Here is a 19409-nt window from a genome sequence, read left to right as displayed (position 1 = left end):
TCATTTTCTATGTGTTTGTATGTAAATATGTATTATAATTACATGCCACTTAAGAATGGCATGACTAATAGTTGACGGTATACGGAGTTCACAAGTACAAAAGTAAGTACAAAAAAACATACGAACGTATCATGCGAATAAAGTCTATATTCTAATACTTCGAAAAGGTAAGGTAAGTAAGCACATACATACGTGTACATATGTATGTCCATATATGTACCTTATTTTCAATTGTACAATGACCCACATACGAGTACAAGTACATACATATGTATGTGTGTTTTTTTTATTAACTAATTACTAATGACTATATTTGGCGCTGCATTTACGATTTGCTTAGCTTTTAGACTTTGTCAGTATGTATGTATGAAGGAACCATAGTATATGTACGTTAATCTATCAGGCAAGACAATTACAATATGCATTGGCCAAAAGTCTCTCTTTGGACAAACTTAATTAATTAGTATTACCATTGTGGGATTCACATGTTCACATTAATGGCATTTTTTATGACTATGTTACCACCGATATTATTTACAATAGTTAAGTTGTTGCTTATCTCCACGCCGGGAGTACCACTCGCTTTAAGATTTGAGTTGCATCTGGCCGTTGGTGGAGAGCCAGCTGGTATACCGACACCTTGGGTCCCATTTTTTTGCTGCTTTTTCGTCTTACACTGGCTGCCCTGCCAGTCCATTGACTTCACCACCTTCAGTATGCCATTGCACCCAATATAATCGACGGCTACATTTTTTGACTCACTGCCCAAATAGATGCGTCCATCATTGCCCGTATATTTAATGGGGGCACTGTTATCCTGCACTTTCAGTCTTGTATTGTTGCCAATGATCTGCAAGCTTCCTGTATTACTGAGTATTCTCACTCGATTCCCATTGCCAATGATGCGCAAATTTCTACTATTATTCTCAATGCGGAATTCCTTGCAGTTGCCCACGAGATCCTTGCTTGCATTTGCATACGTAAATGAGCTTTTGGCGCCCGCAGTACTTGTGTGCTTAGGATACGACGTTTTGGCCTTAGCCTGGCAGGTAGAGCATGAATCGTCATCATCAAATGAGTCGCTGGACGAATCAGCTTCAACTACACGCACACCCATTGTTATCTGTAGTAAATCCGCTATCAATTGTCTAATAAGTATATGAGTCTGTTTGTTTGTATGTGTGCGTGCGTGTGATTTACCGATGATTTCCTCTTCTGTTGTTATTCATACGAAAAAACCACCGCGTTCCATGTAGTCAAGTTTGCGTTGGCAACATTGACCTAACTATGTATGTAATGCTCTCTCGCCTTCACAGTATTTAATGGGACAGAGAGAGAGCTCAACTCTCAAGTTCCCGTTTGATTAACTTTCTCAGTTGTTTTGTGAATTACTTCACCGCCGTTGATTGAATCAACATGAGTGCTTATTACTGTTGTTGTTGGTTCCACAGGTGTTCAGACTCTTGAGGGCAAAAAACGCAATGCCAAAGATATATGAATGTACGTTCGTTGTCTGCTGTTGTTAAGGGGGGAGTCACGCGAGTTTCGGTGCTTTTTTTGGAGATGCGGCGGAACAACTTGATTTTCAATTTTGCTTTCCGTTCGCGTTTATTGTGGTGATGGTGTTGCCTTGACGTTTGCTAAATGTGTTTTGAACGATACCACAGTACTAGCTGGCTTTATATCAGCTTCAAGTGGCCCGCCAACAGTGGGGTTTTTATTTTGCTAATGGTATGAACTTTTCTATACTTGTGTTTGCACAGCCAGCAAAGTGAAATGGCAGCTAAAATAATAATGCGCTGTTCACTCGCACATTCTAGCAGCCCCGAAGTTTTAGCTTTTTGACTTTCTGCGTTCATTGCCTTTGTGGAACAATTGTATTGATAAGATTCGAACTTTTGTTTGGTTAATAAACCGGCTTACCCATAATATATTTATTGTTTTAATGGTTACGTAGCACGCAACGGTGCTGCTCTGTATAATAAAACATTTTATAGATAAATTATCTGAAATTGAAGCATTTCCTTTTAAAAGTACCAAGATCTTAAGTTATCCTGCCAAAGCATTTCAAACATTTAATAAATTTAGCTGTGTTCATTTAACAAAAATTGTCAACGTTAAATGTTGCAGGGTATCTAATAGTCGAGTGCGCTTTTGCCCTATTTGGTTTTTTTTCTCCTTATCAAGAGAATTATGTAGGATTTTTTCAAGGTACATCAACATTTTTTACTACTTCTTTATCAATGCAATACATTGACAACAGCTGAAGTAAGAATCATAAATTTCCACTTGCGATTTTATTGTCATTATTAAAATGTGGTCGGTCGCTCTATTAGGTAGTGAATACAATTCAAGGTAGATTTTTGTGCCATGACTATAATTAGTAATATAATATAATTTAATGAAAATATACATATTCTTTATATCAGATAAAGGAAATATGCAGACATATTTATTTACTATGTATACATATGTATGTTAGTAAAATATCTCGGAAAGTGGTCTTTGTGTTAATAAAATGTACATATGTCCCAGGTACCTATGTAAGTATACATATGTATATGTACATAACATACATATGTACATACATACATACGTTTGAAAGTATGATCATCTTGCTAAACATTTCCTATAGCGAAAATCGAGTTTGTTTATAAACAAAATTATGGCACTTAATATTGACATATTTCACACAAGCATACATACATATACATATGTATGTATGTACATATGCATAACATTCAAATAATAAATATGGTAATAAAAGCTTTCTACACTTGGCAAAGTGTTCACATGTTCTGACTTTAATATGCAGCTTTCAATCGGAGAATGCTTTAAATGCTTCAACAGGTTCTCAGTCTCGAAACGAACATGATTGAGAGCAGAGCCAGCAGAACAAGACAACAATTTAATCGTAAACATTTTAAGAATCAACATTTTTAGGGGAAATACAATACAATTGTAGAGGTACAATAAATACAAGCTAATCAAATAGCCCCAACCCTCTTTGTTTGTTTAGTTTTGAATCACACTTGCCCTCATGTTGCCGAAATGTGGAAATAAATATTTTTTTATATATATATATATATTGTATCCAATACAAATAGCGTGCATATTAACGTGTGAGCAAAGTAAAAATGTACATATGTATGTACAGCCCTTAGCCATGGATTAACTTTTCACGTGCACAGCTTAAAAATTGCACCTGTTGACAAACTGTAATCGCCATAATATTACACATTTTAGCTCTGTATAGGATGCGTGTGAGTGTAAGTGTATTAATTGATTTATTTGCTTGCTCATCCAATTACCGTCCGGTGCTTTTTCTCACTGTCTCCCAGCCGAGTTGAATGTTATCAACAAAAACTGAACTTAACTTCGATTGTTATACAATTGTGCACATATGTATATGTAAGTACATACATGTATACTTAGTATACATATACATGCATATGTAGTATGTAGTTCATATATAGATATCGTGTCAATTTCGAGTTAGACAAGCTGATAAATCACAAATTGGCACCACAGAATTCACTCAGAAAATGTGAATTTTTCACACAAGGTTCTAACGGTGAAAACATTTCAAAGTAATCAGTACTCGAAGTAAAACCCCTATTAATTGGCATACTTACATAAGTTCGAATGTACATAACTTCGGCACATATATAGGAAAAAGTACATAAGTATATAAATCAACGTTTATTTGCAATACAAAAAAAATCTATGTCGATATGTATGTGTGTATCACAAAAGATATGGACACATTATTATTAAACTGATATGAAAGATTAATGCATTATTAGTCAGGCATATTTAAATAATTACCATTTATGTTATTTATTTTATTCATCAAAACAGAAAATAAATTTTTTGTAGAAAAATAAATGTTTCTTTATTTAAACAACATGCACAGGTACATAGTGAGTGCAATAAGTGATTTTATATTCATATGTATATAGAATGTCTTTTTTCATATGCAACAATTTCTCTAACTTTTAAGAGTATTCGTCTTCACTGAGTTTCTTTCTATTAATCTTATTATATTCTGCTAAGGTACATATTGCTTTTCCATTGTTATTTTGGACCGGATTGTTGAGATTCCGTTTACTGTTTGCTATACTAGCTTAAGAGAGATTCATTAAATTGACTTGGTTTTCATAATTGTAGGCACAAAATGTTCAGCAATTGCTTTGGCACCAAAAACAAAAATAATCAAGTACAAATGTATGTGAGTTGATGCAAAGATTTTTGCACATCCTTCAAATGCGTATTTACATGTTCAAGTTATAGACAAGGGAATTCATCAAGAAATATTGCATCACGTTCTACTACCAGTGGAACTCTTCTAGGTCGGCATTAAACAACTACAAAGATGCGAAGAAAATGAATTTAAATTTCGAGTAGACGATAGACAACGTAAATAAAAGCTAGTGAAAGGGCACTAACGTTTGGCACTGTGCTTGCCGAGCCATGGGTCAGTTCATATACTTCTTCGTCGGTTATGTTACTAGCCTCGATCTTGTACATGAATACGGCGGAGACCGGCTTATGATCTGAGAGAGTGTAATCCATGTTTGAACTGTAGGACAACTGATTGACACTCAAAGTAATGGCCGGATAACGGTCATGTTGAACGCGATGCAAAATGCGATCACACCATGCCGGGCGTCGTTTTAAGTCGTAGTCGTTGGTGCCCTCGATGAACTTAAACGTGGGAGCAAAATTGGGCAACTGTTCCTCCAGCAAACTAAACGCATTACCAGATTCGCGCAGCAACACAAGTTGGTCAAGTTTAAGTAGTTCAGCGAATTTACCCTGCTCCACATCAGCACGCACATCCCAGGCTGACATATCACCCGATAAGCGGAAGTTGAGATCGCCGAACCAGAAGACAAAATCATGATCAAATATTGTTCTATAGCCCTTCGTGGGGTATTTGTGATTATCGACTATTTGGTGATAATCTTCAATTCGCTCGCTCAGCTTATCATCATGTGCTGCCAAATGTGCACAAACAAAACTAACACCCGTACCATATAAACTGAGGCGAATGCTCACAGCGCCTTTGTTGCCCCAGAGTCCACCAAGGCCGGTACGTGTCTCCTCGGTCTCAATGTCCTTAATATGCGGAATATGTTGACGCTGTGCGAACAAGGTAATCAAAATGCCTTGTAGTTGCTTCGAATCCACCTTGACGTATTCATACTCCGTCAGGTAACCAGCAATTTTCAGCACCCACGCGTCGTCCTGGAACAGATTTAACACCTGCTTGCTCGGCTTTGTATTGACCTCTTGCATTCCTATGACATAAAGGTCTGGCATTCGGTTGTCTGGACAATTCGTAGTGCCATTTAAGGCTAACAATGAGCTCAGGGGACGATCCTTAGGCGTGTGAGTGCCTACATTCCACGTGAGAATGAATATGCACAGATCAGCAATGGTTGACGAAATCATTTTACGTTTTAGTTATGTGTAATCAACGTTATAAATATGACGTCACAGAAATATCACAGATGCAAACTCGGATTAGCAAAGTTCGCGGTAAAATATAAATTTTTACTAAAACAGCTCACTTGGTAAGTCGAGAACATTAAATTAATTATTAAAAATTAGATATGTGTATATCTTTAACTATTTTTAGCCATCGACGCGCCACCGTCGTTGTATGATTAACTGCAGTGTCTTATTCGGAGCACAGGTACATTTTTACTGTCTGGCAGCACCACAGCGATAACATTTCTTATTACTCGTTTTCACTAAAAACACCACCGGCAATAATAAAGCTGGGTATACACTTTTTCGAAGATATTTTATAAACAATTCATATTTTTTGGACGCAATCTGAGCGCATGGCTAATAGTTATGATATACCTAGTTGGTCAGTTAAAGTTGTGTTTTTTCCACTTCAGAAAATATATTTTGAATGCATTTGCAGGGCCGGCAAACCACCCACTGGTCTACATCTGGATGTTCTGAAAGATGACAAGCTGGTGCAAAAACTAATGGTTGATGAAAAGCGTTGCTATTTATTTGGGCGAAACAGTCAGATGAACGATTTCTGCATTGATCATGCTTCCTGCTCACGGGTTCACGCCGCCTTTGTGTACCACAAACACCTCAACATCGCCTATCTTGTTGACCTGGGTTCCAGTAAGTTGTTTTAATACCCACCACCGGGAAATCATTAATGGCGAATTCTAGCACATGGTACATTTATTGGCACGCTGCGGCTCGAGGCAAACAAACCAACTCAACTCCAAATTAACAGCACTTTTCATTTCGGTGCCTCAACCCGCAATTACATACTACGGGAGCGGCCATCCGCCGGACAGCACAACATTATGGAGGACTTGCCGTTGAACGAGATTAGTGATGGGACGCTGCTAGGTTTGCCGGAAAGCCAAACTGAGTTAGATGTTGGTTTTTTATACAACTCGCCAATTCGCAAACTAGCAAAACTTTTTTTCATACATTACAGAACCTAACTGAGTACAATACCGCCCATAACCGCCGGATCTCCATGTTAGGCATTGCAGATGACCCAAATTTACGCAAGCAAAAGCAGGGTCGCAAAAGGCGCAATGTCACATTTAACGATGAGGAAATTATTATCAATCCCGAAGACGTTGATCCTAATGTGGGGCGCTTTCGTAATCTTGTGCAGACAACTGTGGTGCCAGCAAAACGTGCGCGCTTCGAACCCAATCATATGGGATTGCACTCCGGCAGCAGCAACAGCATAGTTGTTGCGAGCCACGCAGTGAGCGCTCTCTCAGCCAGCCACCAAATGTTCCAGCAAAGCATTGTGGAAATGAAGCAACAGCAGCAGTCACATGCCAGCGCCCACTCCCCTACAAACTCCTTATACCAAGGGCTCCCGGCGACTGCCTATGATGCACATGGTTTTAAGACTAGCGGAGGAGACTTTGAGCCCGTTTCACCACTAAGTATCGGCACAAAATTAGGATTGCTATTGCCGAATCCAGCCCCAGATGTTACACCTATAGTAGATGAGCCAGTCGAAATACCTAGTTCATCAATAGCCCAAAAACTGGCCATAGCCAACGCTAATGGTAATAAACTAGAATATATTGTGTTTAATAGTATTATATTGGTTATCTGTTTGCAGTGCAACGCTTTGTGGAAGACGCACACAATACAAGCGGCGAAAATGATGCACTGGGACCGCAGAAAAAGAAATACGCCAAGGAGGCATGGCCAGGTCGCAAGCCGATGTTGGGTCAGCTATAAGAAATGTAATTCTGATTTTCAAACTGATGTGTAATCTAATCTTGGGATACAAAATGAAACTACCCCACAGCTTGTGATGTGATGGATAATGGTGTCACCTAATGGACAAATTTCCCACATCAAACTCTGTTGAATGCATGCTTGTATTTACATCCTCATTAATCTGTAATTTGCAATAGATTGTGTTGGACTGTGCCCTTGCTCAATACAATTATAGCCCTCGTAATTTCTGGCATAATTAAACAATAAAAACAGTAGTCTACATTTTACAGCTATGCGGATATCTCGGAAAGGGTATCACATCACGAATGTTTTTAACTCCCGTTAGTAGCTGCAGATAGCGCTCAAAGCCTATGCCAAAACCTCCGGTTGGTACGCCACCATACTTTCGCAACTCTACATACCAGGCCAAATGCTTTGGTATCTGAGAATGCTGACTCAGAAGCTGGGCATCACTTTCACGTAAACTACCGCCACACAATTCGCCAACTGTTGGCATAAGTAGATCTAGGGCATGCACTTGTGTCGGATTTTCACGTGAGATCTTCATGTAGAAGGGCTTCTGTTTAGCGGGCCAGTCCACCACAAAAACGGGCGCACCGCAGTGGGCGACCAGAAAGAGTTCCTGTTCCTTGCTGAAACCCTCATCAGCATTCACGGCAGTCTTAAAATGTTCGCGGTTAGCCAATATTATCGTCAGAGCCTCGTCATAGGTCAGTGTTTGCCACGGTACTTTAAGCCAAGTCAATTCTAGATTAGCTTCATTGCCTTGAGCTTTACGCTGACAAAATTCCAAATCGGCGGCGCTGTTGCTAAGCAGTTGTTTTGTTATTTCTTTTAGCATGCGCTCTATGAACGCTGAAAGCGAATCCAGTCTCTCCATGTGAACCAACTCGGCTTCGAACATGTAAAACTCAGCCAAGTGGAGTGGAGATTTGGAATTTTCGGCACGAAAAGCAGGCGCCAGGGTATATGTGTTTCCCAGTCCATAAGACATGGCCTCCAAATGCAATTGACCTGAAACGGTCAGAAACACCTTGCTATCAAAGTAGCTTTGATCTTGTGGCACATTCGGGCGGGCCATCTGCTTAAGAAGGTTATCGGAATCGGGCTGAGCACGAAACACCTAAAACGAATTCATAGTAAAGCCCAGTAAATAAGTTTTGTTATCACCTACATACCTCACCAGCCCCTTCGCAGTCGTTCGTGGTCAAAATTGGAGTGTTTATCTGTACAAATCCATGCTCGTCCATATAATCGTGGAAGGCCTTTTGTGCTCTGTGCCTTAGGCGCATTTGCGCCGCAATATAATCAATGCGAGAACGCAAGTGCAAATATTCTCGCACATATTCCGGCGGATGTGTTTGTTTGGGTGAGAAAGGGAAACCGTCCTGAAGATGCCCCGCAGCTGAAGTGGAACCATACTTTTAGAGTAATATGATTATTTCGAACATTAAACACAGACCCACTGACTTAACTTCTTTGGCATGCAGCTCATAGTGGCCATTAGGCGCGACCTGCACCTGGCCCATGGCACTGACCACATCGCCAGAAGTTAATTTCTGAGTTTGGGCGTTCCTAGGGACTACCAACTGAAACCTATTGCAAGTGGAGCCATCGTTGATGTCCAGGAATATATTGTTCTTTAACCGCCGAATGTTTTTAATCCAGCCCTGAATGTAAGACATTAAAAATGCACTTTCAAAGATTTCAAAATTCTGCCACCTTCTCACCTGTACACTAAGCTCATCACCAGGCTTGTTTGCTCTGACAATGTGGGCAATGCGTTGAATTGAGCTATGAAATCTTTTGATGAATAGCATTATAAACCCTTTTAATTCAACAGTTTCGAAAAATATGCAATCTATTCGCTGTAAGCGGTAAGAGTTACTGCCCGCGCCAAACAGCTGATGTGAGTTTTTGTCCCCTATAATTGTTGAATGAGCTTATCAGTGCATTCATTCACTCACTGGGCTTATCAGCTAGCAGCTCAACTTATTTGAAATATCCAACGGATATGATCTAAATGTTAATTACTATATGAAACCCTTGGTAATAAGCTCATGGTTTATCAACAAATAACACGGTTTAAAATGCAACAAATAACGGTTTCGGTTTTTAATTTTTCAAAATATAAGTAGTCCGAATTGTTGAAGCACGTACCCGTACGAGCTGCCAGCCTGTGTTTAGCAATCAAATCGTTTTCCCCAGCCCTAGCTTTTACAAGCATATCGGTATCGAGTAATGAATAGTTAAAGACGAGTGTTTTTTTTGCAATCGCTTGCCATTGCAGAATTTGGCGCTTGGTAATACCAATTTGGTATGGCATTGTGTAAAACTTTAACAGTAAGCGTTCGTAATATATATTTTACATACCGTTTGCCATATATCAACAGCGCGGTACGACCGTGAAGAATCATAAAAATGGAACATTTTATACATAATACACGTAAGTTAACGTACAATTGCGTATCGTTACTGCATTTTTATGTACCACTTATATACATACATACATACATATTGCATGTACATACACAAAATTGCAGGCAATCAAAATTACTACTTTATGAAGGGCCTTGCATACACCGAGGACCACATTCCGGTGCAGCAGCTTTATCTCTACAAAATTTCTCCAGAGGTAACAACACCAGGCGGCGTCGAACGCTTTTGTTTTGAACTCCTCCTTTTTATTGCAGCTGGCACAGCCCCAGATATTCAACTATTTCAGACGCTACGGGCGCGTTATTCGTGTTCAAATTTTCAGTAAGCATCAGTCATTTTCACAACCTGGCCGTAAGCCAGGTCCAAAAACACAAACAGGGTTTGTTCTTTTCGCCCTAGCACGCGATGCAGCGAAGTAAGTTGAAATTTGCATTTCCTCGATCAGCTTATAATGCAGTGTTCGTCTTTACAGAGCATTGCGGCGTAGGCACAATATAAACGGACTGAATTTGTTTGCCCGTGCCAGTGATAGCTGGCATCAGCCGCAAGCATATCATCCCAACATGCAGCGTCGACCAATAGCAGTGTTGCCTAATTCAAATGGTGAGGAACCAACGCAGATTTTCAGGCTCAACGACTATTGCATGGAATATGTGCTCAGATACTTGTCGCTGGTCGACCAGGTTCGATTTGCGCGCACTTGCGTGCGTTTCAATGCTGTCTATAATGCCATGTCTTGTGTAGTGCACAAATCTGTGGATTTTTCAAACTTTGATGGTATGACAGCGTGGGACATGCGCGACTTCTTTTCTCAGTCGGGAAGTCACGTGCAGAAGCTTGAGGGCGTCATGCCCGAACAAAATCGCGAACGTATGTTGGACTTAATTAGCCAGCACTGCCGCAACTTAAAAGTACTGAACATGTACTCCACCGAGCTAACCACAGAGAATTTGTATAAGATGTTTAGAAAACTTACCCATTTGGAGAGCTTAAAGATGTGCGGCTGCGACATTAAAAATGTACTACCGTTAAAGAATCTAAAATGTTTAAAAGTCCTAGATCTTTCCGATAACGAGGAACTGAAAGGATCGAATCTAAATTGCTTGCCAGCTTCTATTGAGTCTGTGAAGCTCTCGGGCTGTGAGAGGATTGAACCCATGCATCTAGCCAGGCTATGCAATGCGCTGCCGCATCTTAAAAGTCTAGATGTTAGGCAGATAGAATTGAACACAAATGCGTTTAAATCAATGGTGACTGGTTGCAAAGCGTTGGAGGACTTCACAATGAGCCACTGCTCGGGCAAATATGATCTTATTGCCAAGTTTCCTAGCCTAAAGAAGCTTATTATTCACTTCTGGCCAACGGTAACAGAGTTCCGAAGCCTGTTATTTTCACAGCTAATTGAGCACAAAGCGGACCAGCTCGAGCATTTAGAAATGCGTGGCTGTCGCAGCTTAAACACAAATGATATGGCGGCCAACATCGCAAAATTAACAGCATTGCGGACCCTCATCTTACCGTTTAACTCAATAATTGCCGACGAATTACAGAAATTTAGCCAACTAAAAAAACTGCAGCACCTCAACATAATGAACAGTTCCAATGCAAGTGACAGCGTTATTATGCGTCTGATAATTGCCTGTCCTGAGTTGCGCGTTTTAAATGTGGAGGGTTGCAAGAAAATAACCAAAAAGCTCGTCGACGAGGTAATCGAGAAAGTAGGCCTGCAAATCAAGAACAAGGATAGCCAACGCCAGCTGCCTATCAAACTGTATGCATATCAGACCGAAATTAGCGAATTCTTGCTTCAAGTGAGTAATTGCAATCAAATGTCCACACACTTATATGTTATTTTGTTTACTCCATATCTATGAATTCACAGGAACCTAAGTACTCGGATGCAAAGAAAATTTTAGACATATGTTTTAAACCTTCTGAGCCCGATTACACAGTCGAAGACTGTCTTAGCAGTATGTTTCATATACATGCTGAAGGGTTTCATCGCGCAGGTTTCGTCCTCGACTCCGATGACGATTTAGAATTTGTTCATGATCCTTATTTATTCGACATTGGCTTTGATCCCGACGATGATGATGATGATTATAACAACAGATTTAACAGGCTACTCATGAGGGAAATTTATGAAGAATTGTTCAATGATGATAATGAATTCGATGACCTTTCAACAGACGAAGGAGAGGATTGGTTCCTTTAAGGAAATGTCATTTATGTTATAGCGTTAAATGAGTTAACCAGATGAAATAATTGGATACACACTATACTTGTTTTTGTTGTTTGCTTTGTTAAAAATAATGAAAGATGCGAGAAAGTATTTGAATGCAAGATGAAGGATATCAATATATTTTATTACCAACATAAATACATGTTTATTCAATAGAAATAAGATAAAATATTCAAATAAATCTGCGTGTTATAACATTTGTCGTTGGTATTTATTTTTGCTTTCGTGTTATAGTGGATAATGTACTTTACAGATCTTACAGTCTAGGTCTTCGTACTATGTTCCGACTTAAATTGTTTCCCCCTTTAGTTATTTCAATTGTAGAAATAATTTCTTTTTTTTAATTTTGAAGATATAGATAAAATTTTAAAAAAGGTTAGCAGGGTGGCATTGTACAACGACGATGCTTGACTGTGCGCTTTGGGCAGGGCTGGCCACCATTTTGTGGCTCGCTGATAACATACCGATGTCCCTCAGAGTACCCAACACCACAGCTTACACTGCACGCTGACCAGTTGGACCACTCGGACATAACGCAGTCTTTAGGCAACGAAGATGAATTGTCAGTCGGTCCCGTCGATGTGGCTGTTGGTTCTGTTAAATATAGCATTTCGTTAACTTTTTCCTTTGTATAACGACAAATGTATATACATACATATATATGCATACATACTTATGTACATATGTGGCAATACTTACCAAAACCTATCCTAGTCATACTGCATGTGCGCATGCAATCGTTTTCAGTTAAAAAGTTATTGCGGTTGCCACGACAGCCACCATAGCTAAAGGAATCACAGCGTCCCGAAGCTGAATTGTAGGCATAGCGCATGTAGCTTCCTCGACATGGTCCCGCATCGTAGCGTTGCGCGCAAATATCCTTGGCCATTTCCATATTGATGTGACAGTCCTGTGGATTTTTACACTCCTTCTGCTGGTGCAGCTCCATGCGCTTAGTGCAGTTCTCCTTCTCTGGTCCATCCTCCAGTAGTAACAAGCGCGTGCGTATTGTTACCCCGCGACCACAGGTCGATGTGCAAGGACTCCAGTCACTCCACTGAGTAGTGGGGCAGATGGGATCTGGCAATTCCACCTGTTCGTAGGTACATTCCGGTCGCATGCACTTATTCTTCTCCACAATCGTAATGTGAGGACAGCGTTTCCGTCCCAGATGATTCACAAAGGTTCGCGTGCGCATTGTAATGCCAATACCACAGCTGGCGGAGCACTCGGACCACACGCTCCATGGTGATGTTTTACAAATACCAGCACCTTCACCATCAGCGGTGACCAACGATTGCGCGTTAGCCAGATTTTCACCCTCATCATCATCTTTTTCCTGAGCGGTGTCGCTACATTCCGGAACAGGGGCCACGCACATTTCCTTGGACACGAGCTGACGATTGCAGTTGGCTACCTCTGCTGACTGGGGATTGTGATAATAACGAGTACGCATGCGTATTCCCTTGCCACAAGTAACGGAGCAAGGACTCCATGCGGTGTAATCACTAACGCGGCACTCGGCTAGTACCAGGATTGCAGTAAGCAAAATAAATTAATAACCGATTCAGTGTTTTTAAGTTTTTCACCTTACTATATCATGCCTGATATACATACATATACATACATATGTATGTATACATATACATACATATACCTGTTAACACACTTACCACGTGTGTCCTGTTCATCAGTGTCGTCAGAAACCTCTAATTGCAGGGCCTGTAGAAAATCGTCATCACAGCTGCGAGATACAATCTTCTCGCGTCGTATGTGAAGCTTAGCCAATGGGGTCATCTCGCGGTTCTGTGGATCGTAGAAAGGCGCACGTGGATCCTCTGGATACATGGTAGTAATGCGGTACATACGCTCACGTGGCTGTGTCTCAGCATTGGGAGACTAAAGAAAAGTATTTTGAAAATACATACATATGTATATGTATGTGCACAAAACAAACAACGCTGTTTACCATGTATGTAATTCCACTATCGGTACCGGCATCCCAGGGATACAAATCGAAATCTAACGAGTCCTTCCAGCTGCAGTCTGCCGTGCATAAATCTACTCCACTGATTCCTACCACCCAGTCAGGTGAAGGGCCAAACATGGAGACTAATGATACCTTAGGATGCTTGCGGTCCACTCGAAACTTTGATGAAGTGTTTTGATTAACATTGGGATACCAAAGGCCCGCGGCTTTGATTAGTGTGCGTAACTTGGGACCATACGCACGTAGCTCAGTTTCAAGAGCTGCAGGCGATCCCCATTCTGCCAACGAACGGAAGCCATCAGTAGCTATATGATGCTCTCCCCAAAACGAAAAGTTCGATTCATGTGAAGCGCCAATCACATCAGAGAAATGCGTTAGCCAAATTGCAAAAGGATAGTCTTTTGGATGCGTCTCATTTGACCAGATACCTTCAAAAACAAACTGTGAGTGTGATTAGATAGATTCGATTTTATATAAATTTAAGCAACCCACGCTGTACTTTGCTTCATCACAGGCACAGCATTCCTTCTGTGCCGCAACCGCATCAGGCTTACGTTCACATATCACTTGGGTAAGTTGGCCATCGTCAGAAAACCATGCTCGTGGGCCCTCGTATATCATAGCTGAGAGCGCTACGCAGCCGGATCCGGTCTCAGGCGCCACCCACATAACTTGCACCTCAGTTTTGGGCAAATCATCTGCTTCCGAAACTGTATTCACGCAACGATCGTTGAACTTGGTGAGGGAGTCGCTAAAGAGCTGGAACCGACCTACGCGCCGTGGACTAGCTGCCTGTGGGCGTCGAGAACCAGAATGCGCCTCTGCTGCGATGCTGAAGTGGGTAAAGTGCTGGATTTTGGTGTGTGTGCGTGAACCAAGTAACAGTACTGCCAATATTAAAGAATATTTTGGAATAAATGACTGATACAAACAGCAGTAAAAAAACCGCCTATTAAAAATTACTTAGTAGGAAGATTCAAATATATAACGACTCTTTAAGTTGATTGGTAACTACTCAATCGATACTCGTTAATTGTGCTCGATACTTATCGATTGATGGCTCTACACAAAAGTGTATGTATGTCAATGAACAATTTACAATTTACCAGCACTACAGGGTGGACGCCGCGATTATTGCGCTTTGTTTTAAAATATTTCGGCTTGAAATTGCACAAAGATTTTCTTAAAAGTAAAATGCCTACTTTTCTGGACATGCTAACCGGGGAAGACAGCGTACATTTGGAAAAGTGCGGCGACGTAGTAGTTTCACCCAAGGACAATGTTTTCGCATTGTTTTGTCATTTTTGCAGAGACATGTTTGCTACAAATCTGCCGGAATTTTTGCGTCACTTACAGTCGGTTCACTGCGATGTGCTACATTTTACAAAGGAACACAATGTCTACAGCGTAGAGGAACTCCTGGCAGGAACTCCCACTCAGGACACGGATGCACAGTCCCAAGCCGACAGTAGCTGCAGTGGAGATTCCGGCATGCCTGCTGAAAACGACGATACACTCACAGCTGATCGTGAAAACAAACGAGATATTTTAGCCGAAGTAGAAGCCATGTTATTTGAAGACACCAATAACTTTGAGGAACAGCTACAGAATGAAATTTCAAATAATACGGTTGAACTAAATATAGCATCGAATATTGAGTCCAAGGCAACCGAACCAGCTGTCCGGGAAACTTTAGAGCTGCTGCCACTTAACGCCAAACAAATTGAACCTAATCTAAATCAAGCTTTATACGTAAAGGAACAGAAATCTCGCGTAAAAACCAAATGTGTTATTAGTGAAAAAACTATGTCTAAAGAATTACATTTACCATTTCAAACCGATTTAAATAATAAATTATCGCATGAATCAAAATTTTTAAATAACATGCAATATTCTCCCACTGTAGAGAAACTGAAGTCACAGATAAATAACTCGCAAAGCAATGGGGTAGTTGAAAAATATACCCAACATCTCATATCATCCATTGATAAAACAAGTGGTGCAAAGATTGATTCGTGGCGAAATGTGAAAAGCCATACAATTCAACGGTCGTCGGGCAAACGAGAAATGCAACAGCGTATGAATCAAATAAAGAATCGCATACTTAAAACACTGCATACGGAAGATGTAAAAAAAAATCGCAACAAAGTGCACATAAGCCATGTTGAAATTTTACCACCAATTGATAAGTCGTTGCATAAAAATATTTTAGAAAAAGCAATTAAGAGTTTGTCAGATGCTAATCAGCTTGGACGTGAAGTCAAGACTAAGAACATTTCCCAAGAAAGTATTCAGAATGTAAAATCTAGGCCAATATTACAGACGTCTGCCATCGCTCTCCAAAAGCACATCATACCCAAGTCAGAAATCAGAAAAAATGTTGCAACATACGATAAGAGAAATAAAGAAAATGAATGTGCACAGATTTCAGAAAAACCAAAAACGGCCACGAAGACACCGAGGCAGAAACGAAAACAAAGTACAAGTAATGCCGAGACTTTGACAAAGAGAATAAAGGTTGAAAGTAATATTGACTCAAGCTTATTGGATACTGCATTATCAGAAACAGTTATTGATTTACCACAGGTAAGACAACTTTTCTTACGCATTAAATTATTATCTCTGTTGTTCAAATGCAATCTTCCAACATTTAATTTTAGCAGGTTTTAAAGTCCGAGGAAATAAAATCAGAGGGTCTGTGTAAGTCAACTGACGCTAACGAGGATCAAAAAAGCGAGGTCTCCGCATATGAAGATCTGTTAAGCCAAGTTGTAAGTAATATTCACGTATAACATCCATTGTCTCGCAAAACTAATTCACATTACAGAAACAGGAGCAGCCTAAAACGCCTAAGTCGTCAAGGACAGTAACTGTTAGACGCTCTTCAGGGAGAATAGCTAAAATTTCTAAGAGTGTCGAAAAGTGTGTAAACTCAACGACCCCAACACGACCTACAGATGATAAAGTAAATTGCTCTCTAAGAATAATTACCATAAGAGCTTATTAAGAACCTTTCATTTTTTAGGATCCCATTGCAAGCCTACCCGATGATATGGATCTATTAAAAGCTGTGGGGGTAAGTAGCACTGAAGTAATTAATGTAAATAAACCTTATGATTGGCAACTTTCAGCTGGCTACAATCGCAATGCCAAACTATGAGGACAATATGGAATTGGATGAGCAGGATAAACTGCGTGACATTTCTAAAAAATTTGCCAAAGTTATGGCTAAATATGAAATCATTTGGAATTTCAAAGGTGCGATCGCTGCCATAAATTCCTTGGTAGAGGAAAAGGCAACTCTCCTTACGAAAGAAATCAACGATGCTCTTGGAACAACATTTGGCGTTGCTGAAACTAAACGCATATGCAATCTTATCAACATGTGGTTTTCGCAAAGCGCAGAAGAGAAATTATGTAACAAAACCAAATTATCAGCTTCCTTTGAGTATTACTTTAAGTTATTTGTTTTTTTGCCTATTGTACGTCATCGCTTCTATTGCGAATTCTGTCCAAAACACTTTGTTACTGTCGATAAATATGCCGATCATCGTGAAACACATATTGGGGCAATACAATGCTCCAACTGTGCCAAAACATTTAAAAAATGCGGTAATTATATGAACCACACTAAAAAGTGTACTACACCACGCAGCAATAAGTAATTGGTGCCACTCTATTTTTGTTAAAGTAATTAAATATTGATGTCCGCCTGTGTACATGATCACCAAGATCTTTAAAATCTGTTTGGAATTCTAATCCAAAATTACTTTAAAGTTGTTGGCTAAAGTTGGTTATACTCCGTACATGAAATGTATAATTGGGGGTGATGGAGGTGAAAAATGTAACAGACAGACCCCATAAAGTATATATGTATTTATTCTTGATCAGCAAGACAAGACGAATCGATCTATGTCTGTCCGTCCGTATGAACACCTGGATCTCAGAGACTATAAGAGCTAGAGACACCAAATTTTGCACAAAGATGCTTTACGTATGTACGCTATACGGGTTCGTTTCATTTTTTTGATTTCCCTTCCTCCTTACTATGTTTTTCCGTAAGGTCGTTCGTTTAATCGCCTATATCTCGGAGACCATAAGTCCTAGGGACATCAAATTTGAAGTCGGCACTCCCGACTTTATCTTCTCTACTTGTTTTTTAATAAAAATGCGATACTATATGATAAGTATCAGCTCGGTTCGCAGAGCGTCAAAGTGTTAGAGAGTGCCAACTAAATAAAATAGTTGATTTGGGTGTCAATATATTTGTTAAGCATATTGGCGTATGTTACGCTCTAAATCTATGTGTGCATACATATATATGTATGCATGACCCATAGATATCTACATACATATATGTATGTTTCTTTGCAAAAAAATATCTTCAAATGATGAGTTTTGTTCCAAAAACTTTTTCGTTTTTAAAGGTATCCTCTTTTAAGTTATAGAAATAAACAAGAAGAATTTTTATAGTTATTTAGTTTCTTAAACCATTTCTGTACTGTATTACAATTTCCTAACGTGTTATCAACTTATTATATTAAAACAGAGTTAAGTTCAGCATCAGTTTTGACAACTGAAGAAAATGCAGTTCATGCAAAAAAAAAAAAATAAATTCAACTATGTGTGCACTGCGTTGATAATATTGAAAGTTAATAAACAAAAGCTGTACACCCCATATGTACATACGTTTTGCCCTTTCTCTTATAAAGTCAATGAAGATTGAAGTGTCCAAGAGCAGCAGCAACTTGACTTACAATTATATGTCTTTCCGGGCACATAACCGTTGGGCCCCTCAGCTACAATTAATTTGTATCCATTATCGCCGCGCGTGCGACGTCCATGGGGCAGATGTGTTGGGGCCCGGGGACAGGCCGAGGCGGTATTAATTGTAAACGCGCTGGCAACAACGATGGCGATGCAGGCAAACAATGGAAATGTATGCCTCATCTTGTTCTTTATTGTTTTATTACGCTTTTGTAATATTATGCAGATCAGCTATGCTCGCGCGTTATCACTTGACAGTTATCGATGCCCCTGGGCATAGGACAGAGCCACCACAAAAGACAAACGATTCAAACAACGCTCGGAATCAGACTGAGTCTGGGTCTGCAACGGAATCGTTGCTCAAGCTCCTCACATGTACTGTTTTTGTAGTACATACATATGTACTTTGACAGTATAAGTACATACGGTCTCTGTACATACATATGTTTATGCGTACGCTGATCAAAATTATACTTTGTGCACAGAGTAAATGCATCTAATACTTCGAATTATACATTCCCATACATACTTAGAAGAAGAGGAATCCTTGCTGGACAGGATTTACATTTCTAATCAAACTCAGCAGCTGTTGCTTCTGGAAGTACTTATACACATGTGAATGTATAGGTATATACATAGATATGCTTATTTTTCTGCCTGTGCTGCTGACCTACGAGTTCAAATAAATCACTGATAAGTTAGTTGTGAGATTCG

At 39.9% G+C, this 19409-nt stretch overlaps 7 protein-coding genes across 13 annotated transcripts; 3 read left to right on the top strand and 4 right to left on the bottom strand.

Annotated features, from left to right (window-relative positions):
* Window positions 1–224: 224 nt before the first annotated feature.
* Window positions 225–1629, bottom strand: LOC115633776. Of its 2 annotated transcripts, XM_030531250.1 has the most exons (2): window positions 1201–1629; window positions 225–1148 (listed from the first exon to the last, which is right to left on the bottom strand). In XM_030531250.1, the coding sequence occupies exons 1-2, from the start codon at window positions 1227–1229 to the stop codon at window positions 482–484; spliced, it is 696 nt and encodes a 231-aa protein (XP_030387110.1). In that variant the 5' UTR covers window positions 1230–1629; the 3' UTR covers window positions 225–481. The 2 variants fall into 2 exon arrangements, with proteins under 2 accessions (XP_030387110.1, XP_030387111.1); XM_030531251.1 differs by having other exon boundaries at window positions 226–1629.
* Window positions 1630–3916: 2287 nt separating this feature from the next.
* On the bottom strand, window positions 3917–5656 carry LOC115626954 (phosphatidylinositol 4,5-bisphosphate 5-phosphatase A). Its single transcript, XM_030522472.1, has 2 exons — window positions 4450–5656; window positions 3917–4367 (listed from the first exon to the last, which is right to left on the bottom strand). The coding sequence occupies exons 1-2, from the start codon at window positions 5455–5457 to the stop codon at window positions 4332–4334; spliced, it is 1044 nt and encodes a 347-aa protein (XP_030378332.1). The 5' UTR covers window positions 5458–5656; the 3' UTR covers window positions 3917–4331.
* A 148-nt stretch (window positions 5657–5804) lies between these two features.
* On the top strand, window positions 5805–7459 carry LOC115626896 (nuclear inhibitor of protein phosphatase 1). 3 transcript variants are annotated; one of them, XM_030522415.1, is made up of 6 exons: window positions 5805–5881; window positions 5939–6153; window positions 6205–6419; window positions 6482–7076; window positions 7133–7259; window positions 7325–7459. In XM_030522415.1, the coding sequence occupies exons 1-5, from the start codon at window positions 5853–5855 to the stop codon at window positions 7252–7254; spliced, it is 1176 nt and encodes a 391-aa protein (XP_030378275.1). In that variant the 5' UTR covers window positions 5805–5852; the 3' UTR covers window positions 7255–7259; window positions 7325–7459. The 3 variants fall into 3 exon arrangements, with proteins under 3 accessions (XP_030378275.1, XP_030378268.1, XP_030378282.1); XM_030522408.1 differs by having other exon boundaries at window positions 7133–7400; XM_030522422.1 differs by lacking the exons at window positions 5805–5881; window positions 6205–6419 and having other exon boundaries at window positions 5953–6153; window positions 7133–7400.
* LOC115626879 (probable asparagine--tRNA ligase, mitochondrial) lies at window positions 7389–9112 on the bottom strand. Of its 2 annotated transcripts, XM_030522391.1 has the most exons (4): window positions 8988–9112; window positions 8720–8927; window positions 8436–8662; window positions 7389–8380 (listed from the first exon to the last, which is right to left on the bottom strand). In XM_030522391.1, the coding sequence occupies exons 1-4, from the start codon at window positions 9075–9077 to the stop codon at window positions 7514–7516; spliced, it is 1392 nt and encodes a 463-aa protein (XP_030378251.1). In that variant the 5' UTR covers window positions 9078–9112; the 3' UTR covers window positions 7389–7513. The 2 variants fall into 2 exon arrangements, with proteins under 2 accessions (XP_030378251.1, XP_030378258.1); XM_030522398.1 differs by lacking the exon at window positions 8988–9112 and having other exon boundaries at window positions 7514–8380; window positions 8728–8815.
* Window positions 9113–9517: 405 nt separating this feature from the next.
* On the top strand, window positions 9518–12135 carry LOC115634709. 2 transcript variants are annotated; one of them, XM_030532601.1, is made up of 6 exons: window positions 9521–9560; window positions 9651–9703; window positions 9801–9892; window positions 9951–10111; window positions 10169–11507; window positions 11579–12135. In XM_030532601.1, exons 2-6 carry the CDS (start codon window positions 9679–9681, stop codon window positions 11909–11911), a joined length of 1950 nt encoding a protein of 649 aa, XP_030388461.1. In that variant the 5' UTR covers window positions 9521–9560; window positions 9651–9678; the 3' UTR covers window positions 11912–12135. The 2 variants fall into 2 exon arrangements, with proteins under 2 accessions (XP_030388453.1, XP_030388461.1); XM_030532593.1 differs by having other exon boundaries at window positions 9518–9703.
* LOC115634689 (spondin-1) lies at window positions 12122–19014 on the bottom strand. Its single transcript, XM_030532560.1, has 6 exons — window positions 18686–19014; window positions 14421–14815; window positions 13908–14369; window positions 13612–13837; window positions 12638–13462; window positions 12122–12532 (listed from the first exon to the last, which is right to left on the bottom strand). Exons 1-6 carry the CDS (start codon window positions 18876–18878, stop codon window positions 12315–12317), a joined length of 2319 nt encoding a protein of 772 aa, XP_030388420.1. The 5' UTR covers window positions 18879–19014; the 3' UTR covers window positions 12122–12314.
* Window positions 15092–17820, top strand: LOC115634693 (protein teflon). 2 transcript variants are annotated; one of them, XM_030532581.1, is made up of 5 exons: window positions 15092–16514; window positions 16592–16699; window positions 16756–16893; window positions 16954–17004; window positions 17060–17820. In XM_030532581.1, the coding sequence occupies exons 1-5, from the start codon at window positions 15123–15125 to the stop codon at window positions 17591–17593; spliced, it is 2223 nt and encodes a 740-aa protein (XP_030388441.1). In that variant the 5' UTR covers window positions 15092–15122; the 3' UTR covers window positions 17594–17820. The 2 variants fall into 2 exon arrangements, with proteins under 2 accessions (XP_030388441.1, XP_030388433.1); XM_030532573.1 differs by having other exon boundaries at window positions 16589–16699; window positions 17060–17818.
* Window positions 19015–19409: the final 395 nt, after the last annotated feature.

This window comes from Scaptodrosophila lebanonensis, unplaced genomic scaffold (genome assembly GCF_003285725.1).
Source record: "Scaptodrosophila lebanonensis strain 11010-0011.00,11010-0021.00 unplaced genomic scaffold, SlebRS2 tig00000001-arrow-pilon, whole genome shotgun sequence".
Classification (NCBI taxonomy): domain Eukaryota; kingdom Metazoa; phylum Arthropoda; class Insecta; order Diptera; family Drosophilidae; genus Scaptodrosophila; species Scaptodrosophila lebanonensis.
Note: the sequence above shows the minus strand (reverse complement) of the source record. Positions and strands in the feature narration are given on the sequence as shown.